The sequence below is a fragment of the Calypte anna genome, chromosome 1 (assembly GCF_003957555.1).
Source record: "Calypte anna isolate BGI_N300 chromosome 1, bCalAnn1_v1.p, whole genome shotgun sequence".
Classification (NCBI taxonomy): Eukaryota; Metazoa; Chordata; class Aves; order Apodiformes; family Trochilidae; genus Calypte; species Calypte anna.
Window position 1 is genome coordinate 51940792 of NC_044244.1, and position 22399 is coordinate 51963190.

Below are 22399 nucleotides of genomic sequence, written 5' to 3' on the forward strand. Positions count from 1 at the left end.
CTTTTTGGTGTGTTCTAAAATGAAAATCCCCAAGTGAAAGACTGGAAGGAAAAGTAGCTCAGGAAACATGGGAGTAAGCATGCAATGCTGTACCTTAGGGGGAGCACAGTGACAGGTGTCCATCCTGCCTGTTTGCTGAGTGACTTGTAGGTACCAGAGAGGTGCTCTCATCCTTCCTTTTCAGTTCCTCTCACCAGTGCAAGCCATGATGCTGAGGAAGATTGCCAGGCCCACAGTGCTGCTGGCCAAATTCCTCAGTCCACACAGTAGCAGCAAGTGAATGTACCTGTGTCTTCCAGTCAGCCAGTGTGTCTTCTCTGGCCTCTGGGGTCTCACGAAAAATTAAGACTAATATGAAGACAATTAGAAATTATTTCAAATTTGGACCATCTGTGCTGGCTGGGCCCCACATCTTCTGTAATTCCTTATTGATCATGTGGAAGGGACTTGCAAGGTAGCAGGTCACATAGCTGGTACCATAAGGTAGTTGGTACCTTGAGCAACTTGGTCTAGAGGGAGGTGCTCCTGCCCATGCAGGGGAGTTGGAACTAGATGATCTTTAAGATCTCTTCCAACTCAAACCATTTGATCATTCCCTGATACCTGCAGAAGAGTTCAAATCCTTTGATTTGGTGTCTCTTGGTGTGGTTACTCTCACTCCAGCTGGCTGCCTTTGCATGAAGGAAGCACTGCTGATTGGCACTTTCTGCAGCTGGCAGGTGGAAAAGGTGATTTGCTGTTCCATAACTTTCTATTTTCTCAATGTTTTATCTCCTGGGATAAAATGTAGAGGAAAATGTAAAGCCAGTGTCTCTAGAATGCCCTGCGTTGGAGTGTGATGATACCTTTAGCCATGCCGTACTCCCCTCTGTCATGCTTATTTCACACTAATGAATAATTATTAACTGTTGTGTGCATATGCACAAGCATGGTGGTCACGGGCATCTCTGCAGGGTCGTGCTGACCTGCAGATGATCATTCTGTGGTGATCAGAGGGAGCTGCTTACCTCAGCACACCAGCTTTTGGCCTCCCTTTCTGGCTGTTATCTCTTTGGCCACCAGATGACCAATGCTAATGTCTCTGTGACCCACTCTGGCAATAGGTGAATGCTGGCTGCCCCCCAGATTTCTCAAAGCATGAGCATACAGACAGATTGAGGTGAGCTAGGTGTGAATTTGCAGCAAGTCAGCTCCCACAGGGTGACTCCCCCAAGGTAAGTAAAAGGTGGCTGACAGGAGGGCGGAAGGGTATTTTTGTTTCCAAGGGTAACAGCTTTCCCACAAGAAGTCACCATGAAGAAGCCAACCATCTTAACTGGTTTGTGTGTCCATCATCCATGCTATATGTGAAAACACACACCTCAGCTTCCCGAAATTCATCTGTGCGTGTCAGGCAAGTGTTGACTAAGACAGGTCAATTTTTGTGCCTGTTGCAAGCTGAATCCCCTGTGTGTTCAAAGACTTTCTCCTTCCTTTTGCTGTGGAACTGTCACATGAGTGTGCCTGCAACACGATTTTTGGATCAGAGATGATCCCTTGTTTTGTATTTTCCCTGAAGAGAACTCTCTGCAGCTGATGCTTCAGAGCTACCAAAGGCCTGTCTGATTTTGCCTGTTGAAATACAGTCTCTTGCTGAAGGCTTTTACTGAATTTTCAGCAGAAAGTTGGTGGAGCTTGCAACAGGTGATTTGCTATTGTGTTCTTCTCTCCCCTTCATTTCTTGCCCCCTGCCTATCGCTGCCATTACCCATCAAAGCATCAGGCTGAGTCAGATGCAGAAAAGGAGATGAAAACCACAGGGTGATGCAGCGGTTCCAGCCAAAATGACCCTGCCTATCTGCCCATCCCGGAAACCTGTGATAACAGCTTAGAGAGTTGTGCTTCGTGACTTCATCCCTCCCTGCTGAGGGCAGATGGGCAACATCATTATCAGCTGCTGGGGAGTCCTGACTCCGTGCCAGCAGAGGAAATGTCTTTGGATGTACAGACCCTCCTCCTCTACCCCAAGGGTGACTTGAACCTGCTGGGAAAGGGGGAAGGTGTTGGGAAAATGGAGGAAGAGCTGGTGGGGGGGAGCTGGGAAGAAAGAGGTGCCAGCTCAACTGCTTCTCTGCGACAGTGTCATGGCAACAAGGTACATTGACATGGTATCAGGCAGTCAGGGCAGGTTCTGAAGCTCTCCAGCTCTTTGTTGCTGTGAACTGGTATCTGAGGCCCTAAAAAATCTTTGGGTTAATATTTCCTGCTAGCATTGAAGTGATAGGAGTGACCCCTTCTCATCCCCCCATCTCTGTTTTACCATGGGATGGTAAATTGGGGTGGAGAGGGGATTGCAAACTCCCTTAGCTCAGGGAGGGGACTCCTGTGGAAGGGGGGCTTCAGTTGACATGGTCCCTGTCCCCTCTACCTCTAAAGTGTGGGAGGAAGGTTTCTGTCCCCCTCAGCCCAGTTTGGAGCTGGTTCGGGGCACTGAAAGGAGGGAGGGGTCTCCCACTTCCCTCACTCTCCCAGAACTGGCTCTGGAATAAAGAAAAATGTGGCCCTGCTGCGGAAGCTGAGCCCAGCTCCTTTGATGCAAGCAGTTAACACATGGGGTTTGTTGGTGTTTTTTTCTGCTAAGCAATGACCTACGATCCTGTGTTCCAGCTACAACCCCTCCTAGGTGCCTTCTTTCCAAACCGTATGTCCAGACTGGATCCAGCAAACCTCCTGGAGCAAGACACTGTGTTCCATTCCCCAGGGAAGCCATCTGCTCCCCTCCACCAGGCTTCTTCTACAGGGCTTCGAGCTTGCCAGCCAGGCTAAAAAGCTCTCCTCCTCCTCCTCCTCCTCCTCCTCCCTGCGAGCCCCGGTTGCCCTCGGCCATCTTGTTAGCACAAGGCACGGGGAAGGGGAAAGCGGAGCTGGCTGGATCTGGGGCGGCTGATGGTGTCAGCCGGAGGCGGTTTCCAGGCAACTGTCGCGCGACATGGCGAGCCGAGAACACCGGGAACATCATGTTCCCACCCCACCGCCTGGGAAGGGGCTGAGCCCAGCACGGGCTCAGCTGGCATGGGATGGAGAGGGCAACGTGAGTGAGAGGGTAGTGCAGGGATGCAGCAGAGGAGGGGGTCTTTACAGTTCTCCCCCCTGCCCACTGCTTGTGCGAGGATGTCCAAGGTGGCTGTTTGTACATCACACAGCGAGGAAGGACTGCATGATGATGTACAGGATTCCATGTGCCATCTGCATCCTTTGGGAAATAAAAACATCACTCTGGACTCTGTACTCAAGCCTTGTTATGCCCATGCTTCTCTGCCCCTTAACAAATCCCAAGCTCCCTCCCTACAAGTCACCAACAGGTGACTGCCCAGGCAACACAGCTCTGTATCCCCAGGTGAATCTCAGGTGAATTTCTTATAAAAATGGGCTGCCCTTCCACAGGATGCTGATCGTTCCAGGTCCTCAGTGGGTCCTACTACCCCTCTGTGCTGATGCCTGAGCAGCAGGCAACATCCCTGCTCCTGCCTGCCCAGCTTCCCCACCTGCTTCAGAGGTCCTGGGAGCATCCTTGCCTGTGAACCTCACCTGCCTGTCACCTTCTTGACACTGCCTGGCAGCAATGCTGACACGTCTTCATTTTACCTAATTTTTGTGATTTTTGAAAGAGGATTTGAGTACATACAGTTTTGAATAGATGGGACGGGGTAATGAAATTGCTCTGGCTGAGCAGCAGCAGCAGAACTCTCCTGGGTTACCAGTGTGCAGATACGACAGGCACTGGTAATGGGGCTGTGCAGTGCTGGGCAGAGTGGGTGCTGCAGAGGGGCAGAACTGCTTTTATGTCCTGTGTACCAAAAACATCCTGTAACTCTGTGAGGGTGATGACATGGAGACATGGGACCGTGTGGGGGTTATCTGCAGCCATCACTGTCTCCAAGCCAGTCTTTGATTTGGGCTATTGATTTGGAACTTGCCCCGTTCACGCTAACCTTGGTGATGCTAGCTTGCCCCTTATCAGAGCTGATAAGCCCCACTGCAACCTCCTACCTCAGCCTGGTGGCATCAGTCTCTGAGGTGCTGTGGTGACAGACCTTTCCTGTGACTCTATCCTTGCACTAGTTGCTCTTTTTTTGCTGCGATGCTCTAAATCCAGGACAACATCTTGCTCCTATTTTTGCACGGAGACTGTGGCCACACCAGCTCTCTTTTATACCTGGGTGGGTGCCCACCTCTTGCTGAGCATCTAAGGACAAGGAAGGATGTATCTTCGGCTGCAAACACTTTTCCAAAGGAAATTTAAAGTCGGCCTCCTCTTTCTCCTGCTCTTTGCACTCCTGGTGCACCTGGCGATGGATGTGGCTCTCCCCACAGCCTACAGGCACTGCGGCTGCAATGCAAAAGCCTCTGGTGTGCCCTCAGGCAGCCCTGTGCTGGCCAGCCCCAAAAAACTGAGCCTGCGAATCCTTCAGGATTTCAGCGGCAGCAATGTCTCTTGGGAGAAAAGCTCCCAGCTGCAGGGAGCGGGGCTGCACACAAGGGCTGGAGAGCTGGGGGTCTGGCACCAGCAGGGAGAGGGGAACGTGGAACAGACCAAAGGATCAAAGCTGGCGGCACTCTTCCAGCATCCTCTTTACAACATCCCAATCCCAGAGGTGACAGAGAAGGACAAGCTGTTTGTCGTCAACCCCATGGAAAAGTTCAGCCTGCGCAGCAGCGGGAGTGACGAATGGTGAGGAGCAAGCTCAGCCCTGGCTTGTTTTGGGGGGGAATCTGTGGGCTTGAGAGTACAAGCAGCAGGGAGCACGCACATCGTTTCCCTGCATGGGTCAGCATCCTACCCCAGAGGGGCCCCAGTTGCTGAGCGTGCTCTTCTTGTGCCTCAAATCCTCTCTTAGCCCTGAATTTCTGGGCTGCTACCCAGCAGCCTGTAGCACACAGTAAAGCCAAAGGAAGCTCTTGAATTATTCATAGTATTACGTAGGGTATCTTTTAGGTGATCTCCACATCACCTCCTTTCCTTTCCCAGTGCAGACTAGCTTTTAGTCTCCCTCTCTAGATATAATCAAGTCCTTAGTGGAGGTTTCTGCAATTTCTAACCAGTGCAGATTTCTAACCAGTTTTATCCCCTTCTCCCGACATGTTGGAGATGCAAAGCCTGCAATGTGGCTTGCCTCCAATTGTGAGGCCGTTCCTGTCCTGCATCTCGTGGGACATCATCTGACCTCTTTAGGCTTGGCAGCAGCTTACAGCTGCTGGCTGCCTATTTTTATCACTGGACTACTAACCTCTAATTAGGAGGGAAGATATTAAAAGCTTTAGTGTCAGTAACAGGTAGCAGGTTCCTTATGGAAAGCACACCTTCCAAACGTGGTGGCTGCTAAAATTGGAAAAGAATAAAAGATGGTTTAATAAGAGCTCGTTTCCATGAATGAGAATTTGCTGTGTCTCTGAGGACCATCTTGCCTATGGATAACCATGGGAAAGGTATCTGATTTGAGGAAACTGGGGCACAGTTTGTGTTTTCCTGAAGAAAGAGATGAGGATTTGGGTTATAGACCAATTAGGTTATAGACTGTCCCACTGCAATGCCAGTGGCTGCTGGTGCTGCAGGTGCCCCCAGGAGCCCCCCCTTGAATGCCAGCAAAATGCAAATTTGCAAGAGGCATAGAGACAGGGTTAGTGCTAACCCAAACTCAGCTCCCCAGGGGACTCAGGGGTGTGTGATAAACCTGTCCAAAGGGAGCTGGACATTGAGGGTGGGAGTTCAGGTCTGTGTTGGGGATGGCTGGGAAGCCTCTGCTCCTCCACCCCAGTTTTACAGGCACGTGTCTCCCCAGTGAGCACGTGGCAGGGTGTAGTCAGTTGCATTCCCAGGAGCTAATTCCTTGGGGAAAAACAACATGATGATCTTCTCTGACAAGGGAAATAAAGGCACAGCTGAGAGGAGCAGGATCAGCCTGGGGATTTTCCACGGGGGATCTGAAGGAAGACACAGAGTTCCTTCTGGCCATGCCAGCTATTGGTGGGATCTGCCCAGGTGCCAGGAGCCCCAAAGAGGGCCCAGAGGCCAGGGGAGTTCATCACCACCCAGGGATTGTGCTAGGTCTTCCTCCCCACCTCACCCTCCACATGGCAGCTCCTGGGAGGGACCTGGGGATGCAGGACCTGTCCTGTCCCAACTAAACACTGTCGTTGTTGTTGGGGTGGGGGTGGCTGTTGGGCTGCAGGGTCAGCAGCAGTAAAGCCGAAGCACTCCTCCCGACAGGGAAGACAGCCTATGACACCTACCCTGCCTGGCTCAAATTCCACATTGGCATCAACCGCTATGAGCTGTACCCCCGACAGGACCCCCTGATGCCCACCCTCCTCCGGGACTTGGCCACACAGAGGATCATCAGCTCGGGTACCGCCTCCCTGCCTTCACCCCTGCCTGCACCCCTACCCTGCTGGCCTCCACCCACCTCATGCCCATGTGCCCCGTTTCAGTACAGAAATCTGGTGGGACCCAGCTCAAGCTCATCATGACGTTCCCGAATTACGGGCAGGCCCTCTTCAAGCCCATGAAGTGAGTAGAACTGGGGTCAGCCCCATACTCCACCTGCACAGCCCCATTAGGTGGTGACAGAGCAGCCAGAGAAGACCACAGAGGGAGAAATGGACAAATGCTTCATGCACTGCCTTGCTTCAGCTCTCCCCCCAAAATTGAGATGAGCAGGATAGGCCCCTTCCCCTTGCTTTCCCTAGTAATCCTTGCAGCAGGCTGGGCGCAGCTTGTGATGGGGTAGTGACCTCCAGTGGTGGAAAGAAGATGGTCCATGAGGACCATCCAGGACCCTCATGACAGCTTACCAACCCTTAGCTGGGGGGCAAGGGCTGTGTGGGGGCCCTGGCTGAGGGCTCCCAGCCAGCAGGGAGAGACTGGCTGTAGACACAGGCATAAGGTGAGAGGTGGTTTGGGCCCACGCTTGGGTTGATCTTGTCCATGGCCATTGCGCCCCCCCTCCCCTCTCCTCTCAGGCAGACGCGGAACCAGGAGACCCCAATTGACTTCTTCTACTTCTCAGACTTTGAGCGGCACAATGCAGAGATTGCAGCCTTCCACCTGGACAGGTGAGCGAGCACAAGCTTTGCACCCAACTCTGCCCCCCCATGACAGCAAAGCAGAAGAGAAACTGCTTCTTCATGCCACGTCTTCCTCCCCATTGCCAGGGATGCCTGCACCTTGTGGCAGTTATAAAAACTCTCTATGAAAACCAGACGGGGTCAGCAAAAAATGTTTCCAAGTTCTGTGTTTCAGGATACTGGATTTTCGGCGAATCCCTCCAGTTTCTGGCCGATTGGTCAATATAACAAAGGAGATTCGTGACATCACCACAGACAAGAAACTGGCCAAGACTTTCTTCATCTCCCCAGGTGAGGTCTCACTGCCACTCATCCTCTTTCATGGCTACCCATGGGGAGCTCACCCAGAGCTGACTGCTTCTACCCTGGCACTCTCTCCACTGGGGCAAAGTGTCCCTTTGAGAACTCCTCCAGCTCCCACTAGGTCTCCCGCTGTAAGATGCTGCTCCTCAAGCCCTTCCTTGCCATTGCTTTGTTGGCATCACACAGCCACGGTGCATGAAGCATCATTACTCAGCCACTTGCTGGACTACCCTGCATGAGGAGTAGAGGGGTTTTTGCTTTCCTTCCTCAACCTTTGCTTTGTCCCCATGGCCAGCGGGCAACGTCTGCTTCTACGGCGAGTGTTCCTACTACTGCTCCACCGAGCATGCCCTCTGTGGCAAGCCAGACCAGTTGGAGGGCTCCATGGCCACCTTGCTGCCTGACAAGACCTTGGCCAAGCGCCGCTCCTGGCGCAGCCCCTGGCGCCGCTCCTACCACAAGAGCAAGAAGGCTGAGTGAGCCAGGGCATGGGGGGTGTGAGGGGCATGGGGGAGAGGAGTCATGGGAGGGGAGGGGGCTGCCCCATGGCTGTTCTCACAGCCTCGTCTCTCTTCCTGGCCTCTGCCCACAGGTGGGAGCTGAACCCCAAGTACTGTGCTCAGGTGCGAGAGACACCACCCTATGACAGGGGCCATCGCCTCCTTGACCTCATCGACATGACGGTCCTCGATTTCCTTATGGGTGAGACCCTCATGCCAGCACTGGGGCCTTTGGGGGTCCCTGGGGACTGAGAGGCCCAAATGGCTCCATGTCCCAGGGTTCCACATGCTGCAAGGTTTGTTGGCTGAGGCTCTGAAGAGCTGTGTGCTCTAACTCAAGACACATCCTGGGGAGAAACTGGAGGGCAGCAGATGCCGAGGAGATCCCAATTGAACACCCCAGGCATGAGAAGCACCTCTGGCAAGCTCCCATATGCAGCCCCCAGGAAACTGGGGCTGGTGGAGATGCTCCACAGGGCTCACGTGTCCTATCCTGTCCCCTGGGCTGCTCCTTTCTCCCTGTACTGTCCCCCTGCCATCATCTGACTTGGAGAGCTTCCCATCCCCTCGTCCCTGGCCACCCAGCCATGCCTCTGCCATTACTTCTGCTCCATTTGCCACCATTGTCCTTCTACAGGGGTGCCAGGATGAGAAGGGACCTGGAGGCCTGGGGGTCTCCACTCAGGTCAACCCCACCACCATGGTCACTAGATTGGGCACCTTGGAGGTGCCCTGAGCCGTTTACCCCAGCCTCTAGGTTTTGGTCTCTCACCAGGAGGGTGCTCTGCATCCCTTTTCCCACCTTCTGGCCGATCACCCCATAGCTAATTTTTTGCAGGCAACATGGACCGGCACCACTACGAGACCTTTGAGAAATTTGGGAATGACACCTTCCTGCTCCACCTGGACAATGGCCGTGGGTAAAGCAGGATGGAGGAGAGGGGAGGCAAGGGGGGGGGAAGAAATCCTCTCAGAGTGGTGGTGGGGGGTCTTGCCAAAATACACCCTGTGCTGGGCTCTGAGGCACAGGCCTTTTCCTCCCACCCAGCTTCGGCACGCACTCGCGCGACGAGCTGTCCATCCTGGCTCCCCTCCAGCAGTGCTGCAGGTAAGAAGTTCTCACCGCCCACCCCAGGAGTGGCCACTGTAGGGGAAGGGGCTCCCCGGATTGAGACCTTTCCTTCCTCATCTTCGGCAGCATCAAGAAGTCGACCTACCTGCGGCTGCAGCTGCTGGCCACCCAGCCCTACCGCCTGAGCGACCTGCTGCGGGAGGCATTGGCCACCGACCCTTTGGACCCGGTTCTGGCTGAGCCCCACCTGCGGGCGCTGGACCGGCGCCTGGGGAAGGTGTTGGCGGTGGTGGGACGCTGCCTGGGCAGGGCTGCCCGCCCAGACGAAGTGCTGGTGGATGACATGGGGTCACGGGTGTGATAGGGAAGTTTGGTACCCCCACAGAGGTGTTTCGGCACGATCAGGGGGACTGGTGTGCAGCTCTGACTCCGTGTAGCACCAGCTTTCAGCAGCATTGGAGAGGGTGGCAAGATGCACCAGGAAAGTGGGATGTAAAGTCAGGGCAGGAAGGGTATTTAAATAAAAAGGTTGGTCTAGTGAAGCAGACACAGGCTGGGAACTCTCCCGCTGGAGCTGCTTTTCCAGCCTCAGCCTGTCCTTGTGTGCCTGGACATGTTTCATCTCTGCAAACCCTTTTAGGAAAGGGTAGGGATTTTTCCTGCCTTTTCTCAGCAGCAAGAGTTGCCAAATTCGAGCAGTTAGCAAGCTCTGTCTATCTCTGTCCAGCATGGTGACCCCCTGATAATCCCCATAATGGGAGCTGAGGCTCCCTGCTGCCAGTGTGGGGAAACTGAGGCATGAGCTCTCAGCACTTCGCTTCTTATCACTGCCCTGCTCTCCCCCCACCCATCCAGAACCCCCCACAACTCTGTCATAGCTGCCTTGGCCATAGGACCAGGGGTGCAGCAAGGGGGAACAAGACCTCCTACCCTGCCAGCATCCCTCCAGATCCCCTTGGAACTGCTGCCAGCTCCCTCCCTGCCCAAAAAAGTGGTTCTTGGGAAGGAATGGATTGATCCGAGGCTATGTGGCTCAGCACCCAGATTATCCCCTGAGCCTCCCTGGGGGGGTTAATCTGCAGCAGTTATGTCAGCTGGGACAGGTGCCATCCTCTGGCCACCACCTGTGTCTCTGGGAGTGGGCACAGAGTTGGCATCATCACATCCAGAGATGAAGGTGCCACCGGGGAGGAAAGGTATCCTCAGGCCTAATCAGTCACCATAGGAGAGATTGGAAGTCACAGGAAAGGGTGCAAAAGGGCAGCTGGCACAGCGAGAGATGGAGCTGCCCTGGAAAAGCCAGGCAGAGATTTAGGCCGGAATGAAAAATGGGTTTGAAAGGGAGGGGGGGGGAAAAAAAAAAAGACAAAGAGGATCTGTCTGCGTTACACAACGGGGCTGGGGACTCTGAATTGGGGTTTGTTGCAGTGTGCCCTCCCCATCCTCCTGCCACTGCCTTGGTTGTGCACCAAACCCCAGCACAGGGAGGAAAAGGTTTCAGGCTGTTTTGCAACAGGTTACTCCCCTCCTGCTGGCTTCATATTTTTTAACCCTTTCTATAAATGCCTTTTTTCCACCATACCCAAAGCCAGTGGGGCCATTCCCACCCCATACCCCATGAACACAGCCCAACAACAGTGTCCAGAGACCGGTGGCCAGTATGCCCCCTTCTCCAAGCTTCCCTGAAGTAAACCTTTTTCCCAGGCTCCGTCAGATTTAGAAACCACGGCGTGGGAGGATGGCTGTTGTTTCAGCCTGATGAGTTTGCACAAGGTTCCGGCTGCAGCGTGGTGTGTTCAAGGCCCCATGGGAGCAGCCAGATTTGGCTCTCCCCCCCCACCATCCCCCTCCCACCAAGCCGGCCTGGCCACCCGTGGTGGGGAGAGAGGTGGTACCAGCGTGTCTGCAGCCACGGGCCCAGGGGAGAAGCAGGGCCTGGGGAGCAGCAGAACTCAGGGAGCAGCAGAACCTGCCTGCCCAGTCGAGGCGTGGGCAACCAGCTGTCAAGCAGGGCTGCCTATGCCGTGGGGATGGGTTTGGCTGTGTTGAGGGGTGTGATGGGCATTTCCCACTCCTCCGGGGATGGTAAGCCAGCCACCCCAGAAAAAACACAAATAGGGATGAGGTGCAGCCCTGCACCTCGGAGCCCCCATTTCAGACTGGCATCAGCCATGGAACCTTGTCCTTCCTGCCTGGCAGCGTGGGCTTTCTCTTTGCACCTTGGTGGGCATGATGGAGGGGAAGGAAAGAACTCCCCATAGGCTGAGGTATTTGGGGACCAGTTCCTGGTGGACAGCTGGGGGGGGGGAGGACGGGTGCCCCCATTGCTGCCCCCAAGATAGTTGTAGTAGTAATAATAATAATAATAACAACAACAATAATAATAATAGGATACTGAAGCGGCCTCCGGAGGCCGGGGAGGTGGTGCCCCCCCTTGGCCCCCCCCGCGGTGGCGGCGGGCGCGCGCGCGCGGTGCAGCGGGTTGGGCCGGGCCGGGCCGGCGGCGGGCGACGGGCAAAGGAGGGGGGGGGCCGGGGGCGGGGTCCGGTACCGCCTTCCCCTGCAAAACAAAAGGGAGCGGAGCGGCTGCCGGGAGGGACGGACAGAGAGGGTTCTTCTGCTGCCGTACTCGTACTGCGTTTCGGCGCTGGGTTTGCGTGGGGACAGACGGAGGTGCGGGTTGGGGGTGTGCACGGTGGGGTTTTTTTTAGGTTTTTTTGTGGGTCTCTTTTTTGGGGGGGTGAGGGGGTGGAGTTGCGGGTCGGCCGGCTCGTAGCAGGGTCGGATGGGGGGAGATGAGTCGGGCCGCGGGAGGGTGGGTGTAGTAGATCCGGCGGGGCAGCGCGGGAGGTTGTCCCATGGGATGGTAGGGAAAGGAAAGGGGTTTATAACCCTATAAGGGAGGCGGCTGCGCTGGCGGCGGGGCGGGCGGCTCCATCCCGGCCCGGTCCCACCGGCAGCCCCGGGGTGGGCTCGGAGCACCCCCAGCCTCACGGGGCACCCAAGGGGCCGCCTGCACAGGAAGGGGGGTAGGGGGTGGGTGTGTGTCGGACCCCCTGCTGCAGGGGTCCCCTGCGAGTGGGGGTCCCTCCAGGTGGGTCACCTCCCACTTACTTGTTCCTCTCTCCCTGGCCCCCCAGGTGAACCGTGACCGCTACCCTCTGCCGCCGCCATGTCCCGCCGTAGCCAGCGCCTTGTCACCACTCGCTATTACCCCGGGGACGACGATGCCCCGACCAGCAGCAGCAGCAGCTCCCTCCTGGGGAGCCAGCAGCTCCCTTTTAAAGAGAGCTCCGGAAGGTTAGTGGGGTGCACGGGGGTTCCTCCTCTCTTTCTATATGCATCCGGAGTACTACATCCCACACCATAGATTGGGCACCTTTCCTCAGCGTCGGGAGGGGGGGGGGCACATCAGCTTGCAGAATTTGGCATGGCTCCCCACCCCGCCACCTCTGTGTCGCCCCCTGCCCCGGCACAGGAGGCTGCCATGGGTGGCTCGGGGTGGCTGCATGCCTCCTCCCATCTGTGGCCGCCTTCTGCTCGATGGCGGGAGGGAGGTGTGTGCTGCAAGTGCCGGGCCGGAAAACCGCAGCAGTGTGAGCGGAAACAGTACCGGCAGCTGCCCGGGGATGGGTGTCAGGACCTTTTTGCAAATCTGTGGTTGCACACACATGCACACCGGCCCCCCCCCCCAGCCCCCCAGAACATGCCACCTTCGGGTACAGTGCAGGAGGGGGGTTGGGGAGGGAAGGGAGGGCAGGGTAGAAGGAAGTGATGCTGACTGAAGGATTGGGGTGAATTCCCCATTTCTGCCACATGGTTGCACCGTGATACCTCACCCCATAACCATGCGTGGCTAGCAAGCCTGTTCTCACCCCTGGCAGGACAATCAGGAGGAAATCAAGCAGCACAAAGCGTCTCTCTCCTGCCCCCAGCACGCAGACCTCCTACTACAGTGAGTCTGTGATGAGCGAGTCCTACCTGGGGGGCAGCCGGGGCCTTGCTGCCCTAGGCAGCTCCATGCTGGATGATGACATGGACAGCAGCACATACTGGGGTGAGCCCTCCTTCCCACAGCTGCTAGAGACCTCCCTGGGTACCAGAGGAGTGTTGAGGCATCCTCCTGTGCTGGCTAACCAGGGTATCCCCCATGGAGTTGTCAGTGTGGTTTCTCGGGGGGGGTCTGTGTGTTTTGGGGTCAGGTGGGGACCTTCTCACCAGAAGGAGAAGAGGCACAGGAGACACCGAGTCCAGTAAGATCAATGGGCTGCTGGAGAGCAAGACATATGACACCTACGCCTCTTCCTCTGGGTACTCCTCAGAAGATGATTACGCTGGTAGGGATGCACCAGGTCCTCTGTGGTGGCAGGGGTGCTGGGGGGGGTTGTCCCAAGGTGGACCACTCGGGCATGACAGCATGCAGGGAGGCAGGCTCTATTTGGTGACTTACTCACTTCTTTCTTTCCAGGTCATTTTTATTCAGGCCAGAGTAGCTCTGGGTCAGGGCTGAGGACTGCAGCCTCACGGGTGGGCTCCTTCCTCTGGCAGGTGTTCACCTCCCCAGGTGAGTGGGGTCTGGCAGGGGGTTTTCTAGCAACATCTTTCTTCCCTGTCGGCATCTCCCTGTCCCAAATGCTGTGTGTGCTGTTACCTGATTGGGTGAAGGGGTTTGATCCCCTTGTGGGAACATAAGGACATGGAGTTGTTGGAGCAAGTCCAGAGAAGGGCCACAAAGATTATCAGAGGGCTGGAGCACCTCTCCTGTGAAGGCAGACTGAGAGAGTTGGGGTTGTTTAGCCTTGAGAAGAGAAGGCTCCAGGGACACCATATAGCAGTCCTCCAATACCTAAAAGTCCTACAGGAAAGCTGTGGAGAGACTTTCTACAAGGGCACATAGTGATATGACAAGGGGAAACAGCTTTAAACATGAAGAGGAGAGATTGAGTTTAGACATAAGCAAGAAATTCTTTAGTGTGAGGGTGGTGAGATACTGGCACAGGTTGCCCAGGATGTTGTGACTGCACCCTCCTGGAAGTGTTCAAGGCCAGGTTGGATGGGGCTTGGAGCAACCTGGTCTAGTGGGAGGTGCCCCTGCCCGTGCAGGGCGAATGGAACTAGATAGTTTTTAAGGTCCCTTCTGACCCAAACTTATCTACAATTCTGTGGTCTCTACTGGGACACCTCCTGAGGCTTGGTTTCTCTCCTGGCAGTTCTGTTCATGAGGTGGCTGTTCTCAGGGCTGGCATCTGCCTGGCACAGCCTCACCGGCACTGCTCCCCACCTGCACGGTGTCCCCTTCTCCAGGTAAGCTTGGTGGTGGGACATCAGGATGGGGAAGGTGTGGGGGAAAACCCACAGGACCATAAAGATGGGGTATCCTGTGGGGTGGGTGTCTTGTGCCAAAGCCTGGCTGGGCCATGGTTTCCTCCTGTCCCCTATCGTCCCCCATCCAGGGGAGCACTGTAAGGGAAGGCAGGTGCTGTCCTACAGACACCTCCTCTTCTCACTCTAGGCGCTACCCACGACTGAAGAGATCTTTGCTGCTGCTGCTCCTGCTCCTGCTCCTTGCTGCTGCCGCCTATGGTGAGTCAGACCACCTCAATCTGTTGCCCTGAGATCTGGGGCAGTGCAGAGGATCCCACTGCCATCCTTGGGGGCTGGGATGGCTCTGAGTTCAGTGCTTACGGCTCCCAACACCCTGGTGCGTCTGCACCCCTGTGTTCTGAGGCCTCCTGGTCACCCCAAGTGATGCTGGTGGGTGAGCCTCAGTTTTCTGGCCTGGTCCCCACTGTGGTCCATCACTGGGCAGCTGTTTTAACCATCTCCTCCCTCTGTGTGTCCAGGGGCTTGGTACTTCTACCCATACGGGCTGTCAACTCTCAGCCTCCCTGTGTTCCCATGGTGGGGAGCTGGGAAGCATTCCTCCTCGCAGGTACCTGCAGCAGGGGACCTGACTGCACTGGACCAGGTAAGCCTTGGCAAAGGGGTGGTGGTGCCCAAGGTGGGGTGGGTACAGCATGGGGAGAGCCAGGACAGTGTGCTCCATGGCTGAAGGAGCCCTTGCAGGGCATGAGGAATGGAGGATGGGGCAGATGGTGGCTGCTTGCTTGTGGAAATCTTGCTCTGAGTGTCCTGGGGATAGAACATTCACCCTCTCCTAGGAAGCAGTAGATAAGATGTCACTGCCCCTGAGGATCAGGTGGCCTGGGTCACCTTTTGCAGAGACCCCTGGGGGCCCCCTTGAGGGTTTGTGTCATGACCTCCCTTTGCTGGCTGCAGGGACCGTGGGCAGAGCACCGGCTCCTGACTCGCTTCCAGTCCCTGGAGAAGCGTTTTGAGGCCCTGGAGGCTGAGGTGTCACGGTGGGAACTGCAGCGTGGAGCAGCAGCAGTGGCAGCCGGGGGAGGGCCACCCCCGGGGGACATCTTGGCACTGCTGGAGGGGCTGGTGAGCCGCCGGGATGCAGGGCTGAAGGAGCATCTCCGCACCGATGTGACCAACCACATCCAGGTGAGGGGATGAGGGGGCAGGTGGGGAGATGGGAGGGGCATGCAGGAGCAGGGTCTGATGTTCCCCCCTCGTGTTCCTCACCCTGCAGGGCGAGCTGGATGCCCTCCGAGCCCAGGTGCAGAGGGATTTAGACCGGCGCCTGGGAAAGATGGCACAAGCCTCTCAGGTAAGGGGCTGAGTGTGTGTTGGTACCTGGGCAGGACATCCCTACCACCGGTGGCACAGGTCTCACCTCCTTCCCCTTCTCCTGGCAGGAAATGGAGGCCCGCTTGCTGGAGCTGAACTCGGAGTGGCAGAGGTAACACTGTCTGTCTGGGCAGAGCCACTGCTCAGTTAGGGGCAAGCAGAGACAGGGACACATCCCCATGGCAAGGCTTAGGGAGAGTTTTTCAGGTCTGGTTTGCTTGGGGCAAAGGAGAGGTTGGGAGATGCAGTCTTGGGTGTAGAGGAGGGGTGGATATGTGGGTGCTTTCTTGCTGACATTCCCTGGCTGGCTTCAGGGCTCAAAGGGCAATTGCAGTAGATGACCTTTGCCACTGCCATTTGCATTGCCGTGGGGAAATGTGGCCCTTCAGCCAAGGGGTGAGCTGGGGATGCTTTCTCATGGGATACAGTAAACAAGGTTATTGCCGCAGGAATTAGAACCATTTGAGGCTAGAGATGGGGTTGAGCGTAGGTAGCATGTGAGGAACCTCCTCCCCTGTTTTGCAGAGAGGAGCCGGGACTGTTGGCACATAACTTTCTTGTCTTTCTCTTGGCACAGCTCAGTGCAGGAGGGCCTGCAAGGGAGCTTCCAGCAGGAGGTGGGCAAGCTGGAGCAGGAGGTGGCAGCGCTGAGGAGGGAGCTGGCTGACCTCAAGTCAGATCAGGAGGTGATGGGGAAGCACGTGGAGGGGATGCTGGAACAACTGAAGGGTGTGCGGGCTGATGTGAGTCCCCAGTCCCCAACCTGGTTCCCTGACAGAGTGAGGCCTGAGGGTCCCTGTCCCAGGGCTGAGCTCTGTTTCCACTGTTTCAGGTGGAAGCCCAGTTCCCGGCATGGGTCAGTCGGTTCCTATCACAGCCCCAGCAGGATGGCACTGCCAGCCTTGTCCTTCAGCGGGAAGATTTGCAAGCAGAGCTCCGGGCTCTGGAGCGCCGGATTCTGGATAAAGTCCAGGAGGACCAGAGGCTGTCAGCCCGGGATGCTCAGGCTGGCATCGGAGTGGCCCTGCGACAAGGGGGGACCACAGGAGTGACAGAGGAGGTGAGTTCTGGACTGAGTCCCAGGGACATGGCGACAGCCACAGGCACGGGGTTGGGATGGTGGGATGGGGAGCTGGCACAAGTGCCTGGCAGATGGCTGAGCCATGGGGACAGCCCTTACATCTTGGGACATTGATCCTGGGCTCACATCCCGTTTGGCAAGAGCATCCCCAAAACTCCTCTCCTGTCTTTGCCACCAGTCTTCCCTGGGCTGTTCCTGTGCCCTGCCCTGGAAGGGGTTGTAGCTGGCAATACCCACAAGACTGTGAGGCACCTCTTTTCTTTAAGTCCATGTTTCTGCTTGTGTCTTTCCCTCCAGAAGCAGGGCAGGTGCCAGCAAGGCAGCCACAGGGTTGAGCATCTTGCTTACCTCCCTCCTTCAACAGTGCCACACAGTCACGTGGAGCAAAGTGTTTCAACAGAATGACACCACGGGAAAAAATGAGCCTGCTTGCTTTGGAAAGAGTTGTTTGGCAATTCCCCGTGGAGAGAGGGATCAGGCAGGATTAGCAGTCCCTGCAGCCCGTGCAGGCTTTACAAAATACACAAAGTTTAGACCCGGAGTGGTGCTGCAAGGTCCCAGCTTTTGGGGTTGGCTCCTGAGGGTTGCCTCCCAATGCCATGTCAGATTTTCCAGATGGGGATCCCACGGGACAGGGTAGAGGGGGATAAATAGATGATGCCGGGGAGGATTGGCTGGGCTGTTGGGTTGTGTCTGGCACACACTGGCAGGTCTGGGGCCAGCCTACCCTTTAGGACAGGCAAGCCCAGCATGCCTGGGTGCTGGCCCTTCACTGCACAGTGCTTCTTATCACGGGTATTTTTAGCAACCTCTGACGAGGCTTCCCAGCCAAGTCCTCTTGTTTTTCCTCTGGTGATTCATCCCCTGGCTGTTCGGTGGGAAGGTCCTTGTACCCTCCCTATCTCCAGGGACTGGAGTCAGGTGGCAGGTGGGACACCCAGCCTGGCTCTTCACCCCTCTTGTATCCTTTGCTCCCACCACAGCAAGTCCATCTCATTGTGGCTCAAGCCCTGAAGCGCTACAGTGAGGACCGTGTGGGGATGGTGGATTATGCCCTGGAGTCAGCAGGTAGGTGGAGGGGGGAGGGGAGGCTCTCTCCCTCCCTGGAGTGAGTCAGCCAACCTGGGAAGGGCTGTCACAGGGCTTACCCTCTGCCGTCCCCTCACCAGGGGCCAGTGTCATCAGCACCCGCTGCTCAGAGACCTATGAGACACAGACAGCACTTCTGAGCTTGTTTGGCATCCCCCTGTGGTACCAGTCACAATCCCCCCGTGTCATCCTGCAGGTAGGTACTCTCAGGGGCAAGACCCCACAGACGGATAGGAGGGGGTGGGACAGTTCTCACATGAACTCGGGGGCTCTTATCGGGCTGTCACCACAAACAAGCAGCCGGCTGATGTCAGTGGGGGAAAGTGTCAGTGATGGTGATAACCTTGCTGGTGTCTCACTCCTGTGCTCATAGCCAGATGTCAACCCTGGGAACTGCTGGGCATTTCGTGGGTCCCAGGGCTTTGCCATCATCCGCCTGTCCGCTATCATCCGCCCAACGGCTGTGACGCTGGAACACATCCCAAAAGCCCTCTCACCCCAAGGGACCATCCCCAGTGCCCCCAAAGACTTTGCTGTCTATGTGAGTGCCCTTGCTAGGACCTGAGGGAGAAGTGGGGTGACATGGTGGGAGGGTGCTGCGGTGGAGGGTGTTAGAAGGGAGGGTGAGCAAGGCCCTTATCTGGCTGTGGGGTGTTCTGGGGGTGGATGTTATCTCAAAGAGGAGGAAGAAGCAGTACTGGAAGGGCACAAGGAGGAACACCGGGTTTTGGGGGACACTGGGAAAGAGGGGATTGAGTAGGTGTAACTCTCAGTCTTCTCCCTGCCTCCCCATCCTTCCCCACTGGCCCCCATCCCCACTTGTCTGTTTTTGGCCTGGAAGAGCAGGAGAGGGGGGCCAAGCAGTGTCTCTATCTTCTGCCCTGGGTATGATCATCACTTCCAGTTTTCCCCATCTGACCACCCCTCCTTCTCCCTTTCTGCCTCCCCGCCCCTTCCATAGGGCTTGAAAGAGGAGAAGGAGGAGGAAGGCCGCCTTCTAGGGCAGTTCACTTACAACCATGATGGCGACGCCATCCAAACATTCTACTTGGAGGTAAGTGCTTTGTTCTTGAGACTACCAAACCTTGAAAAGAAAACGGGGCCTCTCTTAAGCCCTCAAGAGCTCTCAAAGGCTCATTTTTTTTTCCCTTCTCTCCTTCTGAAGGGTGATTCAGTGGGCACGTACCAGCTGGTGGAGCTCCGGGTGCTGAGCAATTGGGGTCACCCCGAATACACCTGCATCTACCGCTTCCGCGTGCACGGGGAGCCAGCCCACTGACCCCCAACTCCTGCAGGGGACAAGGACGCAGGAGGAGGGGTTCGTCTGGTTTGCCGCTTCGCACGCAGAAATCCTGGGATGTGCCAGCAGCCACCCTGGGAAGCTGCTTCCCTCTGGGGAGGAGAAGAGCTGGTCTATGAGGGATGAGGCTTACACTCTTCCATGGACCAGGGTGGTGAGCATCCCACATGGGTCCTAGCGCAGCCTGGCTTGTTTTCAGCATCCATCGGACATTTTAACTTTTTTAAGCTAATTTTTTTTTTTTCTTAAATCGGGTCTGCGCAGCCCCTCGTCCCCACTGCCCTGCTCCTCTCGGATGGTGCACCTCGTGTTGCTGGGGCTTGGGAAGGGGCTATGTAATTTTGCGATGCGCTTCACGCGGGCTTGGGCGAGACGTGGCATACGGGACCGCGGTGACCGGCTCGGTGTTGCCGGAGTAGGTGGGAGCCACAGGTTGTGGCCACCGAGTCTTCTTCCCTCTGCCACAGGGTCATTTCTCCTGCCTTGGTGTTGGTTTAGGTCAGGATCTTCAGATCTCAGAAGCTGGGCTGGTAGAGGGGAAATAAGACAGTATTAATGAAGTATTAATGTAAAACTAACGGTTTGGGGCAGCAGGAGGGGAGAAATTTGGCACGTGTTGGTGGCAGGGGCCGCCTTGGTGCTGCCGTCCGTCTGTTCGAGCCCTCCTGCCACCGGTGACTGCCTTGGGTCTTGGCAATACCTTTGCCCCCCACCCTGGCTGGCTGGCTCCCCAGTGGTAAGCTTGATGATGCTGTTGAAAACTGTTGCCTGCTTCCCTTTTTGGGGTTTGTTCTGTGTTTTGTTGTTTTTGTTAATTTTTTAAGGGGGGGTGCAGGGAGGGGGTGTTATTTTCCAGTTGGGGTATTGAGGTGATGGTTTTGTTTTGTTTTTTTGTAGTTACAAAAAGACTTTTTCCATGCGGTTTTTACTTAACAGGAGAAAGCTATGTGGTGCCACTCAAGTGAGTGGCTTAGACACAGAAAGGGCTAGAGCTTTGCTCAGTAGGACAGCATGTGCAGTAGGACAAGCTAGAGTATGATGAGCACAGCTGCTTAAAATAAGCAGCACTGGTGGCTTGGTAGCGGGATCTGGGAGACAAGGTCCTGTGTGGACTGCTCCTCGGTGGGGTGCCGGGGGCACTCCTTGCTCCGGAGATTTTCTCCGAGACTGCAACACGTGGCTCGGGGCTCTCCCCCCTGGCTGAATCTGTATGCAGGTGACTGCTGGCAGCGAGCAGGACCTGCTGCCCCCCTGCTCTGCATGCCTCTTGGCTGTCTCTTAGGTGGCAGGTGGGGTGGAGAGGAGATGGCTTTCCCCAGGGCTTGCCGGTGCTTTCCCTTGGGAGCAGCTGGGCCTCCCTGCACCTGCGGCAGCACTTTCGCCTCCTGCTCCCCGATGGCAGATGGCTGGCAGGGCATGGCCTCCTTTCTCTTGGAAGGGCTCCCTTGCCCTCCTGCCTTCTCCTCGCTGGCATCGCTCTGCTCCCCCAGGCCTGGCTGCAGGGGACCAGGCTGAAGCAGCAATGGGAAGTCCTATCTGCATGGGGCACTTAAATCATGTCTGTACCCATCATGTGATGGGGGGAAGGGGGGAATGCAGCAAGGATGTACAGGGACCTTCCCCAAGCTGAGGAGTGCCAGGGGCATCTGGCCACTGCACCTCTTGGCTGCCTCCACAATTAGTTTGGCTTATGCTCTTGGATGGCTTTTGTAAGCTCCACATTTGTCTTGCATTATGTTGAAAGAAAAGCTAAAGGGCTCATGTTTAGTATTTCAGACCCTGTCTGATGCTGGCATCATCTTTCCCCAGAACCATGAATTGCTTCCTGCTCTAGTCTGTGCTTGAAGTGCTGTAGGGTGAGGGATGTAGAGGAAAGGAAGGGGCTGAAGAAGTGTGCCCTGATCTGCTTTGGGCAGAGGTGCTGAGTCTTCCTTCATGCTGGATGAGGAGGATGGTAGCACAGCCTTTCTGGAGGGGTCTTCTCGCTCCAAGCAGGGGTGCAAGCCCAAAGGGTGCAGCCCCATCTCCAGCAGGTTAAAATAACCCTGTGGAGTCCACTGCAGAGCTGAGAGGCCCCACTGCTGGGAGCAGGCAGACCTGGGGCCAGATCCAGTGACTATAAATTCTCTCCTATATTGAGCATAGTCTTAATTCTTGGCATCCACAGCCAAAGTTATTTTAAACTTGCCTACAGCTGCCCTCTTGCCTTGCAGTCATGTCTGTGTACACAGAGCTGTGCTTTTATGAATGTCTAGACCTGCCCTGGACTCAGCAGAGCAGCGCCTGTGCTTAATTGAATAATAAAGACAGAGCAGAGATGAAGCTCTCCCCCTTCCTCAGAGGTTCTCTGGTTGCTGGAACAAGTGCCATGACCATGACAAGGTTGGAAAACCCCTTTCCTTACGTCGCTGCTGGCTCCCTGGCCTGTGGATTGAGCTGTAGCAGATGATCTCCTGCTACAGGGGGCACGCCGGTGAGAGGAGGGAAAGGAGAACAGAGTTGGAGCAGGGTCCTTCTATGTGAGTGTTAACCACTAGCTGTGGGGCAGGCAGCTTTGGGATTTAGAAGGTGAGCTTGTCTTGCCCTTTGGAAATTAAGTCTGCTGTTGTGGAATCAACAGACCCCCTGGAGACACAAGCAGGGGGGTCACCCTGGAGTTTTATGCTCTTTTGTAGAGGATAGTGCAGGTTTTGGAGACTTCACTATGCTGCATAAGGATCCCCAGGAAGGCAGGCTGAGGTTGTATGTGGTTATTTCAGCCCTCAGATTTCGGCAGTGGTGCTGAGCTGCATCCCAAGCACCTCCAGCAAGTGCCCAGGCAGCTGCTTCACGCCAGCAGCATTTCTGTAGCACCTTCCTGAGCTGCAAAGGGAAAAGAGGGCACGTAAAGCTGCTGCTGCAGCGCCATGCATCTCTGCTGAGGGTTATTTAATCCTCCTGCTGATGCAGAAGATGAGCCTGGTGAAGTGGAAGAAATGCAAAACAACTGTCAGAGCAGATATCCCTTATTTCCTCCTTTTTTTTTCCTCCCCCCCCAGTCTGTTCTCCTTCCTTTATGCTTTGCCCTTCACATGGGTTTGGAATTAACCCTGCAAAAACAGATGGTTACAGGCAGGAGATAAGTCTGTATTTGATGCTGTAGCCTGTTGCAAATGCTGCACTGTTTTGTTCATTTAATTTTTTTAATAAACAGATTGTAATTTATGCCTATGCAAGGAAAAAAAAAAGACCAAGACAAATAAATGATATCAAAA

General features: G+C 55.7%; 2 protein-coding genes across 8 annotated transcripts; both read left to right on the forward strand.

Moving 5' to 3' along the window:
* Window positions 1–4074: 4074 nt before the first annotated feature.
* LOC103530948 (extracellular serine/threonine protein kinase FAM20C) lies at window positions 4075–9526 on the forward strand. Of its 3 annotated transcripts, none has more exons than XM_008496560.2 (10): window positions 4075–4711; window positions 6210–6385; window positions 6469–6547; window positions 7000–7092; window positions 7280–7395; window positions 7703–7883; window positions 8000–8109; window positions 8746–8827; window positions 8956–9015; window positions 9106–9526. In XM_008496560.2, the coding sequence occupies exons 1-10, from the start codon at window positions 4242–4244 to the stop codon at window positions 9338–9340; spliced, it is 1602 nt and encodes a 533-aa protein (XP_008494782.2). In that variant the 5' UTR covers window positions 4075–4241; the 3' UTR covers window positions 9341–9526. The 3 variants fall into 3 exon arrangements, with proteins under 3 accessions (XP_008494782.2, XP_030312951.1, XP_030312968.1); XM_030457091.1 differs by having other exon boundaries at window positions 7004–7092; window positions 7267–7395; XM_030457108.1 differs by having other exon boundaries at window positions 6474–6547; window positions 7004–7092.
* Window positions 9527–11543: 2017 nt separating this feature from the next.
* SUN2 (Sad1 and UNC84 domain containing 2) lies at window positions 11544–22261 on the forward strand. 5 transcript variants are annotated; one of them, XM_030469635.1, is made up of 18 exons: window positions 11544–11652; window positions 12120–12279; window positions 12864–13036; window positions 13182–13316; window positions 13448–13543; window positions 14190–14283; window positions 14492–14562; window positions 14823–14947; window positions 15259–15489; window positions 15578–15655; window positions 15744–15787; window positions 16253–16418; window positions 16508–16735; window positions 17740–17824; window positions 17926–18041; window positions 18219–18386; window positions 18807–18899; window positions 19011–22261. In XM_030469635.1, the coding sequence occupies exons 2-18, from the start codon at window positions 12152–12154 to the stop codon at window positions 19122–19124; spliced, it is 2145 nt and encodes a 714-aa protein (XP_030325495.1). In that variant the 5' UTR covers window positions 11544–11652; window positions 12120–12151; the 3' UTR covers window positions 19125–22261. The 5 variants fall into 5 exon arrangements, with proteins under 5 accessions (XP_030325495.1, XP_030325498.1, XP_030325496.1 ...); XM_030469638.1 differs by having other exon boundaries at window positions 16253–16361; XM_030469636.1 differs by having other exon boundaries at window positions 11546–11610.
* The last annotated feature ends 138 nt before the right edge of the window (window positions 22262–22399 follow it).